The sequence below is a fragment of the Solanum lycopersicum genome, chromosome 10 (assembly GCF_036512215.1).
Source record: "Solanum lycopersicum chromosome 10, SLM_r2.1".
NCBI lineage: Eukaryota > Viridiplantae > Streptophyta > Magnoliopsida > Solanales > Solanaceae > Solanum > Solanum lycopersicum.
In genome coordinates, this window is record NC_090809.1 from 57,589,038 (window position 1) to 57,610,603 (window position 21,566).

Here is a 21,566-nt window from a genome sequence, read left to right on the forward strand (position 1 = left end):
GTTGGTATATTTATTTCAATTTATTAATTATTTATGCAGCCACCAAGTAGTGATGCTGGCAGTCAAGTCTGAGAAAAAGAGAAGATTTTGCTGCCTTTCTACCAATTTTCACAGACTTTTAGACACTTCTGTCTACTCCCTTCTTTTTCTTTTTCTGTCTTGTGCCGCTATATACAGGGAACCCCATTTCATTTGACTCTTTTCTAAGGAAAAACAAAGCTATGTCAGGTTTATATAATCATAACTTTTCACCTTCAAGAGCTGCATCTCCTCAGATTAGAACTAATCCAGATGTTGAAAGGTATCTTTTTTTTTTGTTTAATCTTGGTGAATTCTGCATTTTCTTGAATTTTGCTATGTGGGGTTGTGATTGTTATGTGTGTTCTTTTTCAGTAATCAGTATTTATCTGAGTTGTTGTCGGAGCATCAAAAGATTGGTCCTTTCATGCAAGTTCTTCCTATATGTAGCACACTCTTGAATCAAGGTAACTTCTTTTTTCGTCTAGTTGATATATGTGGCACATTCTTGTGGTAAATCTGTAGTTTTTATGAGGTGGGGGTGAGGACTTAGAGGTTTTGCTGCATTGGTTCTGATTTGTTGTGGTAAATCTGCATTTTTTATGAGGTGGGGTTCAGAGATTTTGCTGCATTGGTTTTGATTTCTTGTGGGGAATCTGCAGTTTTCTATGGGGTGAGGGTTTAGAGGTTTTGTGCATTGGTTCTGATTTGTTGTGGTAAATCTGCACTTTTTAAGAGGTGGGATTCAGAGGTTTTGCTGCATTGGTTCTGATTTGTTGTGATTAAAAGATGACTAGTTAGATCTGGCTTGATTTGTTTTTACCTTCGTAGACCACCATTTGTTTCACTTTATCTGTTCTCGTTCAACTTTTCTTAAGTACTTTGATTTGTTGAGGTAGGGTAAGGTCTGTCTACACTCTAGCCTCCTCAGACCCTAGTTGTGGGGTTTCACTGCGTATGTTGTTGTTGATGTCCAACTTCTCACTGTGACAGGGTTGTGAATGTGATCCAATAAAAGAAATTTATCTTTTTTAGATTGTAACCCCTTTTTGGATCCTCTGTATATGTAATTAATCTTCATTTATAATTATTCTGTTGTTGTAATAGATTTGGTTAGCTAATCGAAAGAAAATTAATGAGGCACTTGGGAGGCATTTTACTTCTCGTTTAAGAAGGTTTTTTTGCACCTTAATGTTTATACACAAGGCTCTAATTTGCTAAATTATGCAAACGGCAGAAGGAAATGATACGTGAAAAAGATCGATTTTTTCTCAAGGAAGTGGCATCTTTTTTCAAATGTTATACATGTTTACTCAACAATGCCAACTTATGTCCATGAAATTTTGTGCTATTATTTATCTTCAGAAGGATCTGCAAGGACATGGGCAAAAACTTTCCAAGGGGATTTGTAACTTTGACAGTTTAGTTACTACTTTTGGGAAATCTAATAACTAAAATAAGAAAAATATGATTTATTTGATCAAACAGTGGTCTAGGGAATAACCTGCTTGAGAGTGGACACTTTTGCGCTGATTTTTTCTTGAAAGAATATCTGACCAGTCGACCCTTCGGGGTGGTCCAGTGGTTTGGGCTTTGATACTTTCATGTTGTAGGTCTGAAGTTCGAAACTCATTGCCAGCGAAGGCAATGGGTTTTCCTTCTAGATCGAGCTCATCCACTAGGCTTGCCTAGTGCAGGTTACCTCTCCGGTGTGATCTGCGAGCTGTTGCATAAGAGTGGGTGTCTAACCTTGTGCTCACCCAAAGGGTAGCGGCTGCGGGTTTCCCTTGTCATTAAAATAACAAAAGAATATCTAGCCAGTCTGGAAAGTTTCAAACTCGTTTAAATGTGAAATATTAAATGCATGTTCTTAATGTTAACATACTTGATCTGTTTTAGTTTTGGTGGATATGTCTCTTGAGTTACCAAGAATTCAGAATTCGTGAGGTTAATTCAAATTGTCATCTTTTATTATCCAAAAACAGATAATATAAGATGTTTATTTCTCTTACCTCATGTTACTTTTTTAGGTTTATTCCCAAGCTTTTGATGATCATGCTACAAGTTTTATTGTTAAACTATGTTGTGCATTATCGTTGAACTGCTATTTTATTGATGCTTGATTACCATAGCTAGATTCTAATTTTCAGAGATCTTACGGGTAAGTAACTATGTTTTTTCATAGTATCATGCTATTATTACAATGTTGATTTAGTGATCAATTACCTTGACTTCTTTTCGATTTTCAGAGATCATGAGGGTTTCAGGAATGATGCCAAACCAAGGTTTTGGTGAGCTAGATAGGTTTCGGCATAGAAGTCCCAGCCCTATGACTTCACCAAACCTTATGTCAAATGTTGGCGGAACAGGACTGGGTGGCTGGAGTGGACTTGCGCAGGAGGTAATTAGCATTGTCATCTTATATCTGACAAGTTGTCCACTTGCCCTATGTTGTATATTTCTTCTATTAACAGGACCGTCCCTTTACTCTCTCTCTGTCACATATACAAGAGGAGCACATATACAAGAGGAACACCAGTAATATCTGACCTGTACAAATCTAGATCTAATGATTAGCAGAAAGTATAGTAGGTGGCTGGGTTTCTATGGTTTTCCCAACAGTAGTATAACTTTGACGGAAGTTGCTGTTATTAAATGGATAGGTGCTAAGCTCCAATCCTTCAAGAACTTAGTTTCTTAGCTTTCCATCCATACCATTAAAGACATGGAGGTAGGAACTTGAACAACTAGCTTGTTTCTTCTACCATTAGGCATTTGATGTTTAGCTAATTAAATTTGTTTCGAGGTACTGCCATTACAAATTTCCTTTAGATCTATTCCTTTTAATTGTAGTGGTGTCTGGGTCAACTTGCACATACCGCAACTAATCCACCTGGCAGCCTGCTAGCCGAAAAGCACAGGTACCAAGTAAATTTGCCACCAAGGTTGGAGCAGGTAGATTCACACTGAGTGTTAGCCAGTGGCGGAGGCAGAATATTCATCCAGGGGGTTTAATAATAGGTCGGGGCGATTAAGGAAAAGACTAAGCTTAACTCCTACTCGCCCTATCATGGCTCTTTTAACATTTCTTTAATTTTTTGTTCTGCGCCGGCATGTTTTTTAGAAATATTTTGTGCATTTTTAAAATACCTTCTTGATTTTCTAAAAATATTTTGTGCATTTTAAAAATATCTTCTTGATTTTCTAACAAATAACTTATTTTGAAACACGTTTAAAAGACCAAAAAACACTTAAAGAACATGGAGGAACACTATACTTGTTTCTTCATAAATGAAATTTTCATAATTTTAATTCCATGTATGAAAGCACAAACTTTTTCATTGAAAATCTTCAATCATTATGTAAATATTTTTAGTCTTCAGAAACCATTGTTAAATTTGGGGAGATGTCCAATGTGAAGGAAGATTTTTTGTACAAATTTGTCCTATCTTTCAAAACTTAGTTCTGACACTAAATGATATAAACGTATTTTAAATAGTAATAAGAGTTCATATCTATGTTTTCGATGTCCAAAATGCTTTGTTGAATCGAGGATATCGTGTAGTTAAAGTTAATTAGTTAAACAAATAGGAAGTTAATAAATTTAACAGGAAAGAATTAATTTAATTATGACTCATAATTCATTTTTATAAAACTTAATTGTTAAGGGGAACATTATGTGGAGAAAAAATTATCAGTTCAAATATATTACGACAACCAAATTTGATATGTTCAAATAAATAAAAACTTTACCATGGTTAAGCATAAAGTAAAGAAGACAAAAATAAGTGAGGGAGTCTACTTTTATTAATGCTGGGAACGTAATTTAGAAAATGGGAATTTAATAGCTAATAATTATTATCTTTCTTATTCTTTATAATAATTCACGATTCACAAGAATTTGTATCCATTATAAGATGGTGTGGCACGTGGGTAAACTAGAGACCTCTTGCAACATTTGAATCCCTTGACCGCTGAACCAAGCTTCAAGTCTATGTTGAGGGGGTTCATTTTATAATATCTATACCTAAATGAAATTGAACCTTATATATACAATATAATTTTTTCGCGAAGGGCGTTCGGTCTCTGACCACCATGTAGCTCCGCCCCTGGTGTTAGCTAGGGATTTGAACTTCAAATCTCCACATTTCTTTTAGATCCTTATTGCACAATATCTATTGCCTCACAATAAAGATGGTCTAGATGAACGTACCATTACTGATTTTTATCATCCTTGAGGCGTTTTATTATTGAAACTCTGTTGCTACCTTTACCTAAGCTGAGGGCCGATTAGAAACAACCTCTCTACCTTCATGGGGTAAGGTCTACGATTCTACGTACACACCACCCTCCCAAAACCCACTTGTGGGATTACACTAGGTATTTTGTTGTTGTTGTAAACTATGCAGCCACCAAACTTGTTGTCTGACTGTAAATGTACCAAAGCACTGCATGTCGGATGAGAAGGATCTTATCACTGACTTAATAATATCAAGTGAAGCAGCTAGTGGCCTAATGCCTAGTGAGCTCTAAATGGTTCCTGAAATGCATAATGCTGCTCGCTGTAATACAGGATATATTTAACTTTGATGCATACTATTGGTGGCAATTGCTGTGAGAATTTAATAGAGAACAAGTGAATGTATTGTGCACAATGGAAATTAATTTGGACCAAAATGGTTAACACGTTACATGTGTAGCTAATGCTCAGATCACCAAGCAGAGTTAGTTCTATTGTATGAAAATGGTGAATATATAACAAATAGCCTTGATTTAGAATTTGAATTTACTAATGAACTTGATTCTTTCACATTTATGCACTTTTAATGGAGAGCTTTGATGACATTTCTTGTGAACCCAAGAAAGGTCGAAGAGGCCAGCGTAAAAGCACTGAAACGGAAGCAACTTGTCCACAAGCTTGATGTTCAAATAGTGGTCTTTTTTTCCTAGTAGCTAGTTTTGAGTTCCCCTAGTTCAGCTACTCGAGGGCAAATCAATGTCTTCGCTGAATTTTATGAATCATTGAATTACGCTGACTTTGTAATGAACTTGGAAAATATCCCAGATGAAAATATTTCAATTTCTAGTTTCTGTTAGCCTCTTGAGATGTTACATTATGTGCACAGACATGCATGTTATTACTTTTAACGATCAACTTTTCTTGTTTTTGTTGTTGGTATTTACTATTTGGATTCGTTTGGGTCATCTGAGTTCTGACTTTTGTGTCATGATGAAAAATCTTAAATATTTAGAGGTCACTAATGAAGGTTCACAGGGATTTCAATAAATCTAATAGGTAGCCATTGTATGTACACAAGAAAGTGCAAAAAGTTAGTAAGATCAACAACTGGTTGAACTAAACAAAGATCATTAATATCTTTATTGCATAATGGTGGTCATAATTGCTCTACTCACAGCACGACAAGAGGACAACTCCTTTCCCTGTACCAAGTTCAGAAACTGGTTCTTTGCTTTGTACAAATAATGGATCCTGGAATTCATCCTTTTCAATTGCATGTTAATATCCAAGAGTCCGTAATGAAGGTCTGGACAGGGTTAGCTGGAACCAACATTGACAATTACCGAACCTGAGATTAGTTTGTCTTTGCCTGCAAAAGTTGGATAGTAAAGGTTTAGATGTTGAGATGATGATTGTTCAAACTAGCTGTGTCATTTAAATTCGTAAAGGAGAGGAATCTCTTGTTCAATTTTGGGACTTCTCTTGGTTCTTGTGACTACTTCCTATGTCAACTTTTATCCAATATCATCAGAAGATGGTTATTGTTTGAAACAAGAATATAAGGGACTCTGAAGTTTTTGACTTGCAGTTCCATGTAATACTGAATCCACAAGGATGTGAATATGATTGACTATGGGACATACAATTTGGCCAATGTTAGGTAACATGGCTGACATGGATTTCTAATTTTGCTGTTTCCTGTACAGCTTTGGAACAGTTATGTTCTTTCAGTGGTGGTACTGTTATCAGTTTCTCCATCTAGATGTCAATGTTCAGATTAAAATGTTAGGATGTTGACAACCTAAAAGAATATGGATGGACCCTTGCACTACAGAAATGGCCCGCTAAAAAATTGGTTTTTTATCATTACTACAGAAATGGCCGCCCACTAAAAATTTGGTTTTTATCATTTCTTTAGGCATAGTGGCCCGCAGATTAGAACATGAAATTCATTGGTGACAGAGTTAAGTAGATACTTGAGATTGTAGAACTGTTTGAGTTGCTATATAAAGTGAGCAAATCGTTTTCGCAATTGGCATGTGAGATACAATGCTATTCAATCTGTCATTAGTTAAGCTTTGTAACTGTGTGTATATTCAGTTTGTCCATACTGGTGATGCATTTGATAATTGATTTCTAATCTATAGTTTTTTTTTTTTTTTTGCCTCTTTGAGGGTCAAGCACTTTATATCGTGTGTTAACTGGTTTCTTTAGCTTTCCTCCCACTTATTATGTTTATTTATTTGTGGCAGAGATTAAGTGGAGCTCCTGGAATGTCAATGGACTGGCACGGGGCACCAGCAAGTCCTAGTTCATACATTATGAAAAGGATATTGCGCTTAGAAATTCCATTAGAAACTTACCCAAATGTAAGGGTTTATTTATTGTTTTCACACACTGGTTATCAGAGCTATTTAGTTTAATTTGGGGCCAATGAACCCTTGCTGAACTAACTTCTCTGTGGATTTCAGTTCAATTTTGTTGGGCGACTTCTCGGTCCTAGGGGTAATTCCTTGAAACAGGTGGAAGCTACTACAGGATGTCGTGTGTATATTAGAGGAAGAGGGTCAATAAAGGATCCGGATCAGGTAATGCTAGTATTCTATTCTATCTCAGTTCAGTTGAATTGTCTGATTGATTAGCTCTAGCTGCATATGTAATTATCAGACGTATGAGTTGCCAAGTCTCCGAGATGCTTTTATTGAGTACAACTTTCTCTCATAATTAGTTCAGAACAAAACCATGTCATGTGTTTTCATCATCTTAATTAGATAAGGTGATTCAAGTTAATGCTTGACCTGCAGAACTTCCACAAACTATGTTCATCTTCCTTTTTTATTAATATCTATACAGTTTTCTGGCCTTGCTTCTCCCAGTATCTTTATATTAGAAGGATTATACTAAACTTGTAGCCTTGGTCAGTAGGTCATTAGGGGTAGGTATGATGTAGTTCACCATTCTATTTGATTATCGATGGGAGGCAAACTACCTACTTCGTTGTTTTGTGTTATGGACCAAAATTGTGTAGGAATAGTTTTATCTATACAGATCCATTAGTACCAACTTAGATTCACGCCCCTGCAGTTGACTGTAAAGTTATAGCTCTGCCAATATCAACTTGCTCCTTCGAATTCCTGTAAATCAGACATTTATTTTTGAAGATTTCATTAACTTAATTAATAGGCATTTATGCGAGCTGATCTCTGGAGTCTGGAGTTCTAATGTATTTTTTATGTTTGATAATCTCAAGGAGGAGAACCTGCGTGGAATACCAGGATATGAGCACCTGAATGAACCACTCCACATTTTAATTGAGGCGGAATTACCTGCCAATATCGTGGATATTAGATTGAGACGGGCACAAGAAATTATAGAGGAGTTGCTCAAGCCAGTGGTACGCATCCCTGTTTAATTCATCGCTTAGCACATTCAGGAGCAATGCTACTAATTGAGTTGCCATTATTCTTTTTATATCTTTGATATCATCCCGTTCCACACAAAAAGGATACAACTATCAAAATATTCCTCCATCTGGCACTACAACAAGTTATCATATAGTACACAAAAGTAATTAATGGAGAACGTATTTGAAACTTTAGCTTCGTCTCTATGTTTACTACATGTTGAAAATCATGTAGCGGCTTCTAGTCTGGTCTTATCTTTTTCTTTTCACATTTAATTAGGCAGATTTCAATGAAAACCAAGATAAACCAGTTTATATTTTCACATAGTTCTTACTGCCTCATACTTAGTACAATGCTACGATTTACAGGACGAGTCACAGGATTATATAAAGAGACAACAATTGCATGAACTTGCCATGCTAAATTCAAATCTCAGAGAAGAGAGTCCCGGACCAAGTGGCAGTGTCTCTCCTTTCAATAGTGGTGGATTGAAACGTCCCAAGACTGGTCGTTGAGAAGTTCAGACATTCCATTTCTTGATCCCATATCCGCGTAGCTACCTAAACTCGAGATATGAATAGAGAAAGAGAAAGACATTCCTTGCGCGGTTGGCATTGTGGTTGGCTTGTGGATTTTATTTATTTTTCCAGCAGAAGAAACAGAAAGAAAGGGAATATATATATATATATATATATATCATATACAGAAAGAATACATCTTGTGGGTTATAGTTGGATCTTTGGATTAATTTTTGGTCATGCCAGTGGTTATCAACTTCTTCTATTGGATTTATTTTTGTGTTTATTAATTGCTGTATGAAATAATTCTATTACTGTCTCATAATTGTGCTAGTGGTTTGTAAGCCTATAAGTATTTTTCGAGTATAACCATAGACATTTCTTGTTTCCGATTTGGTGTTCAGTATCTATATTGGAGTTCCGACTAAAGTCGAATAGAGTATTGTAGTGCTTATTTTGTGGGGGTGGCGCCTCCCAATAAGATTTTCTCCATAACCATGATTCGAACTTGAGATTTCAGCACTACCGCCACCCCAATTCTTAGGAAGTATTGCAACTTTTATGTGGTCATTGGTTAGGGGCGGATCTAGGGAGCGGAAGGGTATTCACTTGAATCCTCTTAGCAAAAGTTTACATCGCATTCATAAGGTAATATAGTCTTTGATTGATTGGTTTAATGATTTAAGAGGTTCAAAAATTTTCATTTGAGGTTCTAAGGTTAAATTTTGTACATTATTTTTTTATCTTTTGAACCCAATTATTTGCATATTATTATTATTAGATTTTTGTATATTTTCTTTGTAACTGCTTAAATTATATGGGGAATATCTTTGGTATTTTTTTCCAAATATTCTACTATCTAGAGAAAATATCCCAAATAGAATAGCTTTGGTGGCTTAGACAAATCTTTTGTGATGTTGATGTTGTGGGTTCATGTATCATCATTCTACATTAGTAATTTGAGTTCGATTACAATCACACCATGTGAAATAAATCAAGAAAAGAACAAACATATGGAAACAACCTTAATTTTGACTTTCGACCGGTCTTCATACGAGAGATATGAAATAATTTATTTTAATTTTAATTTTAAGATAAGTTTATTTTTATATTTTAAGTTGAATTAAAATTGTAGAATAACAATTTTAAAATTATGATATTATTTTTATCATATATTAAAGTAAAATAGTTAATTTCGAAATAAATAATAGCTATGAGCCTAGAACTGAACTCCAAAAATGTTACAATCAATGTTTGGACGGGTCTACAAGGCAGGATGTGCTGGTATTTTATACATGTTGCTTTCAAGTAGTTGAAATAATTCTTTTTTCTGTTTCGTTTTGTATATGATACATAAAACGAGTTTTTATGACAGTTCTTTATGTTTTTGAAACTTGAATAGGAGAAAATAATTCTACAACGACTTGATCTCACATATTAGGTTAAGATATTTTACGTATATAAAAGTATTTTAAAATATTTGATATAAAATTAAAAATCATATATAAATCAGAAAATCAATTAATCAATGCTTTATTTATCATGCTCCTGTCTGAAAAATGACATGAATATATTAATTGCATAATTAGAGTAAGATGTAGAGTACTTATTAAGCAAATTGAAGAGAAAATTTAAGAGAGCGTGAATAATAATTCTTTGTATTGATTAAAAATAAAAGAGTACAACATCATTTATAAGTAACTTAAATAAGAGATTGTTATTTGTCTCATAAATATTAAATTAAAAAACTAATTAAATATTTTGCAATCAATCTACAGCCTAAATTTAGAAGAGAAATAAATATTATGGAATATAAATTTAAACTAATGTTAACCCCTCTCACGAGCTCTAATTTTTTTTCTCTCTTGGTGACTCGAACTTACAACTTTAAATTTAAAGTAGAATTACTTATCATCCAAACAACTCCATCTTGTTATATTTATCACCAATTCAATAATAATAAAAACGATAGACTTAAATACTAATAAAATTCCACTAATATAAAATATTTTAAATATTAAACTCAATAAAACTTAATCTCAGACTAAATGACTTGCATAATTAGTTGAAAGCCACCAACTTTGAGCCATATTGTAGTAGGTGCTGATTGATGACTGAAAAGGTCAAACCAACAACCATTTTTACCATTTTCCATCATTAAAATTCTACTCATTTTAGGCCCAGTGAGTGCAGTCATACCAACACATACCATAAATCAAACTCGATTCGTGTTTCAATTTATTTGTCGTATTTTAATTTTTAAAATTTAAATAAAATTTTCATATATTTTTTTAAATATTAATTATTATAATTTATACTATTTTAAATTTGAATCACGTAGAACAAAATAAATTAAGATTGAAGCAATCGCACCACAACAACACGGGTGGTTGGTAGGTTGGTTTGTTTGTTCTTAGTTTTGCTGCTACGTGCAAGTTTAAAATATATGCTTATTTTGGAGACCGTCCATTTGTCATATTCCCCTATTGTTTTTCTTTAACTTTGGCTCTGCCGCCTGTATTTTTCGTTTAGGTTATAAAGATTCCCACTTTCATGCAGATCCCCATTTTAGTCACTTTAGCCTAGTATAGCCGCTGCTGCTGCTGCCATCTTTTTGTTCATCTGTGCAGCCACTGAACACATCTGTTCATAAAAGGTAACCCCTTTTACTTTTCTTGATTTATTGTTGCATCTTTTTTTGTTGTTGTGTGTATGTATAGATATTATTGTTTGTGTAAAAGAAAGAGTCTTTCTTGATCTTTAAGTGAATCTGAATCTTTGTTTGTTGATGTGATGAATAATATAGCTATTGCATTCTATTTTCTTATTTTATTAGGTTGGTTGGTAGAAAATGGTGGCGATGTCTCAGCTTCGTTGTTCTCCTCTTACGGGTTACTATCATAGTCATAATCAAAGTCGTGATCTTTCTGGTGTTTCAGCCAGATTTTGTGATAATAGGGTCTGTTTTAATCCTTTGAAAACTGGGGATGTTGTGTTTAAACAATTGGATCATCTGAAGTATCAAGTTCCTTGTGTTGGTGTTGGTGGAGGTGATGGAGGAAGTGGTGGGATTGGAAGGGGTAGTGGGGGTGGTGGGGGTGATTGGAGTAAAGGTGGAGATTCAGATGATTCAAAGTCTTCTTGGGATGGGATTGGACCAATTGGTGCTTTTGTTAATGGATGGAGATCAAGGGTGGCTGCAGATCCACAGTTTCCTTTTAAGGTTCTTATGGAGGAATTGGTTGGTGTAAGTGCTAATGTTCTTGGAGATATGGCATCAAGGCCTAATTTTGGGCTTAATGAATTAGATTTTGTGTTTTCGACACTTGTTGTTGGTTCGATTATGAATTTTGTGTTGATGTATCTGTTGGCACCAACGGCATCTGCTTCGATCCAAACTCTTCCTTTGATGTTCGCCAATTGTCCACCGAGCCACATGTTTCAGTCTGGTTCTTATGGTTTATTGAGTAGGCTTGGTACATTTGTGTACAAAGGAACTCAGTTTGCTGCAGTTGGATTTGCAGCAGGGCTTGTTGGGACTGCATTATCTAATGGTTTAATCAAGTTGAGGAAGAAGATGGATCCGAATTTCGAAACACCAAACAAGCCACCTCCTACACTTTTGAATGCAGCAACATGGGCAATACATATGGGTATCAGTAGTAATTTAAGATATCAAACACTTAACGGTGTTGAGTTTGTGCTAGCTAAAGGTCTTCCTCCTTTGGTATTTAAGACCTCGGTTATTGCTTTGAGATGCGCGAATAACATTCTTGGGGGAATGACATTTGTCATGTTAGCAAAGCTCACAGGATCACAGAAAGCAGATAAACCAGATGAAGGAAAGGTTGTTTGCGTTGAAGACACACTAGTTGGAGAGAAAGAAAGGTTGCTGGACCAGAATGACAGTATACATACCGCTGATGCTGCTTCAAAGTGATTATCAATATTTGTTTCAAATACACACCAATCCAAAACCGGCTCCCTCTCTCCCTCCCGGTAGAGACATTTACCCGCTATTCTCTTACTATGATCTATAAATAAAAATGAACTTTGCTGTCGTTTTAGTCCAAGAGATAGTCTTTCTGACTTCTTGTAGGAGCTTGGAGTGTGTCAGCCATGTCTAACAAAACAGGAGTTTGCTCATATTGATTCGCGGATTTGTTTCTGTTCCTTTGTGTGGTTTACGATGACATGTTATGTGATCTAGCGATAACATTACTTCAAAACTAACGAGTTTTCCCTGTTTTGTTGTACTATCATGGTAGCCATAGCTTAGATAACATTTCTATTTCTGGTAATGATGTTGGATTGATTACAACAGGGTTCATCATTTATAAAGATTTAAAAAAAAATCGACCTTTTATATATAGAGTGTGATTTTCTGGCGATGAACCCCCTTCCGCCCCTTTAGCTCTGTCATTGTCTGCTTGTTGTCAGTTGTTTTAAGGAATTGGTTGGTGCAAGTCCTTGCAGAAAAATAGAAGTACCTATCTCAGTCCATTTTGTAGCAGAGTTTTGGATTCTGATAGCATACACATAGTGTCAGAACTCAGAAGGCTATCATCATAAAGAGATTTTTGTTAACAAATCCTTGAAATATACATATATAAAACATAATCTATATGGTATAACTCACTATTCTACATGCTTTTTTAGTACAAAAGATGAACAACTATTGTCTCTATTCTGTTAGCGAGGCATAGTAAGACTGACACCACTGATACTGTAAGCTCCAGACACATTGGAGGACGATAAAAACGCGTCCTTGCTAGTGCAATCAGAAAAAGAAGACGATGTCTTTGGTTCGTTAAATTTTGCTTTAGAATCTACTGAATCAGCGTCAATATCTGGCATCATATTGAGAATAGACTGAATAGTTTCCAGCTCCCTGACCACATCTAACATTGAAGGTCTGTCTTCCGGTTTGTCTTCGCAACACTTAAGGGCCAAAGCTACAAACTTTTCCACACATTCAGAAGGATAAGATCCCATTGTACTGTCCATAACTGAGAACATCTTCTCAGAGCCATGAGCCAAATTTACCTGCCATTGATGGTACAAGGGACTATTAAACACGGTGGAGCTAGATTCGAGGTGTGAAGGATCATAGCAGAAATGGAAGGAAAGATCGCGTAAAAAGTATGTTCACGTTGCCCTTCTCTGGCCAGAGGACGCACCATAAAAGATGGGTTCTATAACATACATATGTAAAATCAATATCAACAAAAGATTAATTCTAAGTGTGACATGTAACTAAGAGCATTACAAGTTTAATTCATGAATCTGCCTCTATCCCTACCCTTGCATCAGTCAGGAGTATTTCACATCATATGCGCGGATAAATCATCTATCAAACATATGCACGCGATAAGACATGGAAATCAGGAAGTTAACAATGAGAGAAATACCTCACGGACAATATTTTTTCCATGTGAGATGGGACGCATTCCAGTTAAGATTTCTAGAAACACAACTCCAAGGCTATAAACATCACTTTTATCTGTCAATTTACGGGTCAAGAAGTATTCGGGATCTAGATAACCCTGCATATACAAGTAGAGTGTCAATACATCAAATTTAAATGATACGAGTGAGGTCAAGTAGAACATAATGATGTAGTGAAGGACTTACAGGTGTTCCCTTCACAATAGTTGAAACATGATTAGGTAGTACACCTTCATCATCCTGCACAGGTGCAAGCCTAGACAATCCAAAATCAGCAACTTTAGCTGTCATTTTTGAGTCAAGAAGAATATTGCTGGCTTTGATATCCCTATGGAATATTGGTGGATGAGCTTCTGTATGGAGGTAAAGAATGCCCTTTGCTGCACCTAGTACAATCTCCAATCTTGTAGCAAACGACAAGGCTCCTTTACAATTAGCTGTCAAAAAATGATATCAAGTGTTACAACAACAGTAACATACTTGTAGTCCCACAAACTGGGGTCTAGGGAGGCTAGAGTATACGTAGACCTTACCCCTACCTTAGAGATAAAGAGATAGATCATTGACTCAAGGAAAAAAAAGTCCAAAGCAGTCCAGAAAAAGAAGTACAAGAAACAACACATTGTAACAAAAACAACAGATAGTAACGGAGCATTAACTACAAGAAAATAATCTAGATTAGGTGATATCCATATAGACATACAGTTATTAGATCAAAGTTTTCTTCTTGACATCTGATCTCCATCTATAGACTTAAAAAAAACAATGTTTAAAGAGCATATATTACCAGTCTACTGTACCAGTCCAAAGATACTGCTACTATTTGTTTAAGGAACATAGAACAGTGGCCTAGTGGCGGTAACTTGGAGTAACAAACTCGGTAATCAAAGTTGGTGAGCCATCTTCCTATACCTTGGAGGGTGGAGTTATCTGATATTTGTGCTAGTGGGAGGTAGCACGTATTTAATAGATTAGTCAAAGCACAAGCAAGTTAGCTTACTCGACATAATTATTAGAAGAATGATAAATATCAAATTCCTCTCCTGGCTCTATAGCTTCCTAACCAAAAATAAAGCAGATGAAGATGATGGATCAGAATGAACCAGGGAACTGTTTCCTTACCAGAAAGCCAGTTTCGCAAAGTTCCATTGCACATGAATTCATAAACCAGCATCTGCAAATACATAAACAGGAACATGCTAATTGCTTCACATGGATGATATACTAAAGAGATGTCAGAACGAATAACAAAAGATTGCTAAGGAGCAAAAAAGAAGCTATAGCATACAATGTGAGCCTGAGCTACTCATATGGCCGAGGAAAGGATCAACATGATGAATTGCATGTTAATGAGTAGATTCAAAAAGATTTGAGATTTTGAAGTTTTGAGGTTTATCATACCTGTTCTCCTTCTTCATCACAGTACCCTAGCAATGAAACTAGATTCCGATGATGTACCCTTGATAACAAAGATATCTCAGTCAAAAATTCCTTCTGCCCTTGTACTGATCCTTCTTTTGCTCGTTTGATAGCAACAATTGTTTTGTCAGCTAAAATTCCCTTAAATACAGCCCCATATCCTCCTTCACCAACTTGATTTGAGTGATTAAAGTTGTTAGTGGCCAAGGTCATTTCTCTAAAAGTGAAGCTTCTAAGGCCGTCCAATTTTATAGAGAGCTTTGCGGCTGGCATTGTGAAATTAAACATTTTATGCTCGTCAATTTTGCTGAAAGAATTGAAAGAAGCATATTCTTGTGAAGTAAAGGTAGCTTATAGCCAAAATGAGATAACTTACACAGTCGTTTCCTTGATAGGATGCTTTGGTATTTAGTATGCCGTTTTTTGATTAACACAGTTAAAATTGCTGAAACAAATGCAGCAAAAACACCTGATACAACGATAGCTATGATAGCACCTTTGTTTTTATGTTTAGCTTGAATATCAGGATTTACTGCAGAAAAACACGGATCATATGAAAACCAAAATTCTGAGGAAAGAAGATATTAATCATGATAACAAAGATCAACCATAAAGGCTGAGAACTTACAGTAGGAATAAGGTCCCTCCAGAGTGAAACTAAGGAGCTCATAAGGTCCAAAAAGGTCAACTACAGAGATTTCCCAATATTGCAAAATGTCGCTGATACGAATGACCTCACTTTTATTAAATGTACTGACCCCAACTACTGGGAAAAGCTTCAATTGCATTCGTAGACGAGGTCCTTCTTCCCAATAATTTGACTCAATCAACATTTGGTAAAGGTCCAAACGAAGATCTCTAGTCATATACTGCTCAAAATGACGCACATATGGATCAAAGTAAGAAAAACTAGGACTTTTCAGCCGCCAGCCAACTATGAGAGGTGAGGCACAAGTGCAAGGAACAGGTGAGTTTGGAACATATTCATAATAGTTATCCTTTGGGCATGCAGCAATAGGACAAGCACCAGTTACAATCACTGAGTTGTTCTTCTTATGTTCTGCTCCGGCTTCAGAGCCACAGAACTTGACGATGTTTCTTACATTCACATTTCTGCAGACAGGATTGCCCTGCAACCTGAAAATTGTCTGATAATGTTAGGAGCAGAGGAACCGCCAAAAGTTAGTACAAATCACTTACTGAAGCACATAATGTCTTGTATGATTGAAAATGTGGATATGAAGTGATAGCCAGATCATAAAATAGTAATTTAATGGCTTATCTTAGGTTTTGTCGATGGAAAGAAAAACCTTACCTTAGAGTGACATTCAGAGGAGGTTCAAGAGTACCCGAAATGTCCGAAAGTGAATTATTCCGAAGATCACTAGGTTTGCAAAGAAGATAGAAGGATTAGTAAGACACCTCTATATAAATCCAGACTTCTGTGTAAATGCTAGTACATCTCATATCAGATATTTGATGTTACAATTTAGCTTCAGGTCTTACATCAACAGCGATGACGTTGAAGTTGACTTGTTTTGCCAAATGTCAGTAGAAAAGGAACCATTCAAAAGGTTGTTATCCATTGTCCTGTGACAAGTCCGTCGGATCAATTTGTTATACACAAAATTGAGCTTTGAAATGTTAAAGAAACAGTACTGAAGAGAAAGTATTACAAGACACGGTGAAGATCCTCACAGTTTCTGCAACAAAGGAAGAGATGAAAAACTCTTCGGAATAGATCCATCAAGACGATTGTGTGACAGAATGCTGCATGAGAATGTACCACAACACATTAGATTAGGGAAAAACACAGAAAAAACATAGAGAAATGTGCAATCTGTAGTTATAGATGTAGGGCCTAACTCAACCCCAAAGGCTAGCTCTTTAGTAATGTTTCTTAAAGGGCTGATGTAAAACTCTTCAGAATATGAGATAATGAACTAACACAATATGGCTGAACTAAGACGCTAAATGTATGAAGAATTCTGTAGCATGAAATAGAAAGCATACATAGCTGTCATATTGTTGGAAAGCTTATCTGGTAGAGATCCAGAGAGTTGATTCCAGCTGAGATCACTGTACAAACAGTAAGCAAAAAGTGTTAACATTTTAGAAGGTCTTATAATCATGTCGCATGAAGTATAAAGGTCACAAATCAAAGGGAACAGAAGAAGCAATTTCAAAACTTGAACTTACAGATAGTGTAGACTCGGTACTCTGCTAAGATCAGGAATGGATCCTTGCAATGTGCAATTTCTGAGACTTCTGCAATATTATCAGAAGCATTGAATCTCCATTTGATTAGGTGACAGTAGTATTCAACAGTTACATCTTATTTTATCACCCAACCCGTCATAATAAGATGTATTGAACATTCTCTCGTTCATATACATTGTGCACAATGAATACATGCTTATGTTTGTACATATTATTTACTATTGTTGTCCTTCAAACGTAAAACTTATAATGCCGAGTCATAGAGAATAAGAGAAGAACAAAAGTGAGGAACATTTCAAAGAGCACTTACAGTTTCACTAATGAGGACATGTTCCCATAAGAAGCTGGAATCTCGGAACGGCTGAAATTATTGTTATCAAGTTGTCTGCATAAGAAAATTCAGAACTTTCATCATAAATTTCAACCCATGGACTTCTCAGTGGAACTGCAAATGGCATAAAAGTTATTGTATGACAAGGATTACTATATTTGTCTTGTGTAAAATCAATTTTTTATCATTGGATACTACAAGCAAAGATCATCAATGAATATTATAATCAACAGAAAGATCTGATGATGATAAATAGAGGGTCTGAGGATAGATCTGTAACAAAATGTTCTCAGCTTCAGTTGTTCGATCATTTGGCCAATAACGCCACTTCAACTAAGACAAACATAGACAGTCTCACTCATAGGTAGTAAGAAATCAGCATTCCTTCAAATTTATAACTAGTTAATTCAGAAAGTTCAGTTTAAAGTTGCCTCTGAATAACAATTGTTTTTTGTAACAGTATAGTTATACTCTTGAGCAAAATATCAGCTAATGAAAGTTGCATTTGAGGTTGAATATATGCATATTATATATGTGTTGTGATTAGGGACATACATAATTCGAAGACGCGGTAGTATTGAAAACTCAGGAGGAAGGTATCCTGAAAGATTGTTGTTGTCCATAAGCCTGTTGACAAAAATAAGTATCATCACAAAAACATTACTTTGTTATTCACAGGCATCAGCAGAGATAAAGGTCATTTTAGAAGTGACAAAAATGTGCTTCACACAATCCTCTACTGAGATTATGCATGTCTATTGAAGAAGAGAAACTAAGAAACTTACATGTGAAGCAGAGTGGACAAATTGGATAGCTCGGGCGGGATTTGTCCAATCAGTGTGTTGTTGTTGAAGTGGCTGTAGACACATGATATATCACATAAGATTACAAAGGTAGAACCTTAGACTTGTTCCATTGTTTAAAACAATCAAATGAGTTGCACTTACATATGTTGGACACTGTTTAAATTGGAAAAGGATTTAGGAATTCTTCCGGAAATCTGGTTCTCGTCTATCTGGAATATTCTCAAGTTTGGAAGATACCCAAGTTTATCAGATAAAGATCCTGAAAGTTTGTTTCCAGTCAAGAGCCTGCATGAACATAATTCCGAAGGGATTAATCCAATAAACCTAGTCATGATCTTTCCAAGCATTAGGCTTTACTTCTTGAAACAATCTTACATTAAGCACAATTTTCAGGAGAAATTCAAGAAAAACAAATGTTCCTCTATGCTATTCAGGGGCAGATGAAGCATGTAATTAACAGATTCAACTGAACTCAATATTTTCGACACAGTGGCAAGAATGTAAAGATTGGAACCTTCAAACTTAAAATCATAAATCCACCTGTTCTATCCAACATAAAGTATATCACCGTCATAGCCAAATGATTATCAAGATCTCCTAGATGAGATGTTTCAGGGTTCAAAGCATTCGGGGAAACATGTAGCGTGACTACAAAATCAAGAAGATGGGGCCAAAAAAAAAACGGATCAAATTTCGTTCAACTTACAAAAGTTTCAGAGACTTGATGTTTCCGATTTCTTCCGGTATACTCCCAGTCAAATCATTCCACATGAAATTCCTTTCAGAAAGATAATTATAAAGATAATAATAAGTTGAATAGATAGAAAAATCAGTAAAACTCTACTACATTAATATCAAAATATCTGTACAATGTAGTAATATGTGTAACAACTCACAGAAAATGAAGTTGAGATAGTTGTCCAAGCTCAGGTGTTAAACTTCCAGAAAGATTCATAGCCATCATACGGCTGCACAAAGGGGGAATATAATATGCTTAATGCGTCATGCATCGCCCTCACACAAGAATACAAGATAGTCATAGTAGTAAAGACACATCTTTTGCTAGAGTTTACAACTAAGTGCTCTAATTTACGAGTCAACTTGGTTTTGATGATCAACAAACAACTACGAAAGAACAAGGTCCCTTGGAGATACTAGTTATGCTGCTAACTCGATTGCAGGAGTATTATGCAGATACCGAAAGAACCAAGTCTCTTTTTTTTGCTGTTAATGCTAGAGGAACTCCAACTTGAAACATAGTGAAAGGTAGTTTCTTAACCACAATCAAAAGCAAAGGGGTAAAATTTAGACCTTTTTCCTGATATATTCTTACATGTGAAATCCACCACACTGGAACTCGATTAAAGATAATAAGATTTTCTAAACATCAAGGTATTTTTATGGCCTAAAGTAGAGGGTACGTACAGAGTCAAGGTTGGTTCGGGTTTTTCAAACACCAACCCAAGCTTTGCTAGAGTAAATTGGCTTTGAATCTACCTAATTACAACAACAACAACAGCATACTTAGTGAAATCCCCGGCTTGGAGAGGGTAGAGTGTATGCAAGTCTTACCACTACCTCGTGAAGATGGAGAGGTTGTTTCCGAAAGACGGCTCAAGTGGTATAAAGAAGAAGAAAACATAACAACTAGTAAGAGAGAAGAATATAATAACATACAGTTCCTTGACATGAAAGTAGCCATTGGCTCCAACTTTGTTGAAACAATGAATTCCTGTCCAGTTAGATGTACATGGATCACCCTTCTCCCAATCTTCTAGGTAGTTCATATTATCAACCAAACCTTTCTTTATAGATACCAAAGCTGACACTGCAAAAAGAATGACATATTTCTAAATTTGAATACAATTTAACTAGAATAACAAACTTTTATAAGCCACTATGCATGTTTAAGACCACAACTTTCAAAAAATTTATAGACACGCGAATGTTACGAAATCTTCAAAGAATATAAGTTTAGATTTCATTTTTTTCCTTAAATTTTATGCTTAATTAAATTACTTCATACTATTAAATGGAACTGAAGGAGTAATATTAACGAATTGTGAAATACAAGAATTAGAGAGAAGGAACTAAACTCACTCCAGACTCTGGAGAGCTAAAATTGTTGGTGTTTAACAATTTTGGCCATAAATTTTCATCCTGAACTCCCAAAAACATGTTTAGCCATAAAATTTCGAATTTTCAAGAATTTGAAAAACAACAAAAAGGTGTTCACTCCAAATTTACTCACAAAAAAAAGTCAAAAACAACTCTAGTTTGTATTCATGACCAAACACAACTCCACCAAATTTTCAAATATCATTTTTTTCACTTTGAAAACAAAAAACCAACTTTTTTTTTTTTTTACAAATTTCACAATGAAATATTGACAACATATCAAAAATTGAGATTCAGATCCTCTCCATTTTCTTTTCCTCAAGTTTTTCCTTGGATGAATTAAATGACACATACACAATTTTTTCCAAGTTTTAAATTGTAAAAAAAAATGTACCTATCTAGCTACTTAGATACTTAATTTTACAAAATTAAAACAGTTTATACATCCCCAAACATATATAAATTAATCAAAAATTGACTAGGTATATATACCTTCAGCAGGATCAGTAATTTGAGCAACTGTAAACTTAATCACAAAACAACAATAAATTGCTGTTATTGTAAAAACATATCCACAATATCTTACTCCTTCCATCTTCAACCAATCCCCTACATAAACAAATTTTTTTAATTAGCCACTTTCAATTTAACCCAGATACATTCATGTATTGAACATATATAAAAGAGTACCATATACTTGTGTGACATATGTATATTTAAAAAAAATTACTTCTTAATTCATCCCCCCAATGGTAATTTAACAACTATTCAAGTACTAAATTCAGATAAACTCAAAGTGAAGTACTGAATTTAGATAAACTCGAAAAAAAAAATAGAGATAAATTTACCTTTGTTTTTTTTCTCTTTCTTAGCTGCAAAAAATCCCAAAAGTAAAGTCAAATGGGATTTTATATATTTATGTCTTAATATTAAAAAGAAAAAGATTTATTAAGGTTGGAGTAGTTGAGGCTAGTAAGTAGTCATTATTGTAGTTGTAGATGCTTAAAAATTTTGGAGAGAGTGGGATAAATATTGAAACTATAT

At 35.0% G+C, this 21,566-nt stretch overlaps 3 protein-coding genes across 6 annotated transcripts; 2 read left to right on the forward strand and 1 right to left on the reverse strand.

Moving 5' to 3' along the window:
- The first annotated feature begins 8 nt into the window (after positions 1-8).
- Positions 9-8,569, forward strand: LOC101259991 (KH domain-containing protein At3g08620). Its single transcript, XM_010329398.4, has 7 exons — positions 9-301; positions 394-485; positions 2,268-2,419; positions 6,511-6,627; positions 6,730-6,846; positions 7,509-7,652; positions 8,031-8,569. Exons 1-7 carry the CDS (start codon positions 222-224, stop codon positions 8,175-8,177), a joined length of 849 nt encoding a protein of 282 aa, XP_010327700.1. The 5' UTR covers positions 9-221; the 3' UTR covers positions 8,178-8,569.
- Positions 8,570-10,424: 1,855 nt separating this feature from the next.
- LOC101260284 (protein RETICULATA-RELATED 3, chloroplastic-like) lies at positions 10,425-12,409 on the forward strand. Its single transcript, XM_004248980.5, has 2 exons — positions 10,425-10,836; positions 11,017-12,409. The coding sequence occupies exon 2, from the start codon at positions 11,032-11,034 to the stop codon at positions 12,118-12,120; it is 1,089 nt and encodes a 362-aa protein (XP_004249028.1). The 5' UTR covers positions 10,425-10,836; positions 11,017-11,031; the 3' UTR covers positions 12,121-12,409.
- A 334-nt stretch (positions 12,410-12,743) lies between these two features.
- On the reverse strand, positions 12,744-21,566 carry LOC101260587 (probable LRR receptor-like serine/threonine-protein kinase At1g06840). 4 transcript variants are annotated; one of them, XM_004248981.5, is made up of 21 exons: positions 21,371-21,566; positions 21,015-21,131; positions 20,082-20,232; positions 19,301-19,372; positions 19,111-19,182; positions 18,546-18,689; positions 18,384-18,455; positions 18,154-18,225; positions 17,578-17,652; positions 17,247-17,315; positions 17,061-17,126; positions 16,746-16,817; positions 16,554-16,637; positions 16,363-16,431; positions 15,676-16,184; positions 15,424-15,579; positions 15,030-15,313; positions 14,751-14,802; positions 13,815-14,065; positions 13,592-13,726; positions 12,744-13,226 (listed from the first exon to the last, which is right to left on the reverse strand). In XM_004248981.5, the coding sequence occupies exons 2-21, from the start codon at positions 21,115-21,117 to the stop codon at positions 12,873-12,875; spliced, it is 2,862 nt and encodes a 953-aa protein (XP_004249029.1). In that variant the 5' UTR covers positions 21,118-21,131; positions 21,371-21,566; the 3' UTR covers positions 12,744-12,872. The 4 variants fall into 4 exon arrangements, with proteins under 4 accessions (XP_004249029.1, XP_069146590.1, XP_010327701.1 ...); XM_069290489.1 differs by lacking the exon at positions 21,371-21,566 and adding an exon at positions 21,253-21,362; XM_010329399.4 differs by lacking the exon at positions 21,371-21,566 and adding an exon at positions 21,213-21,362.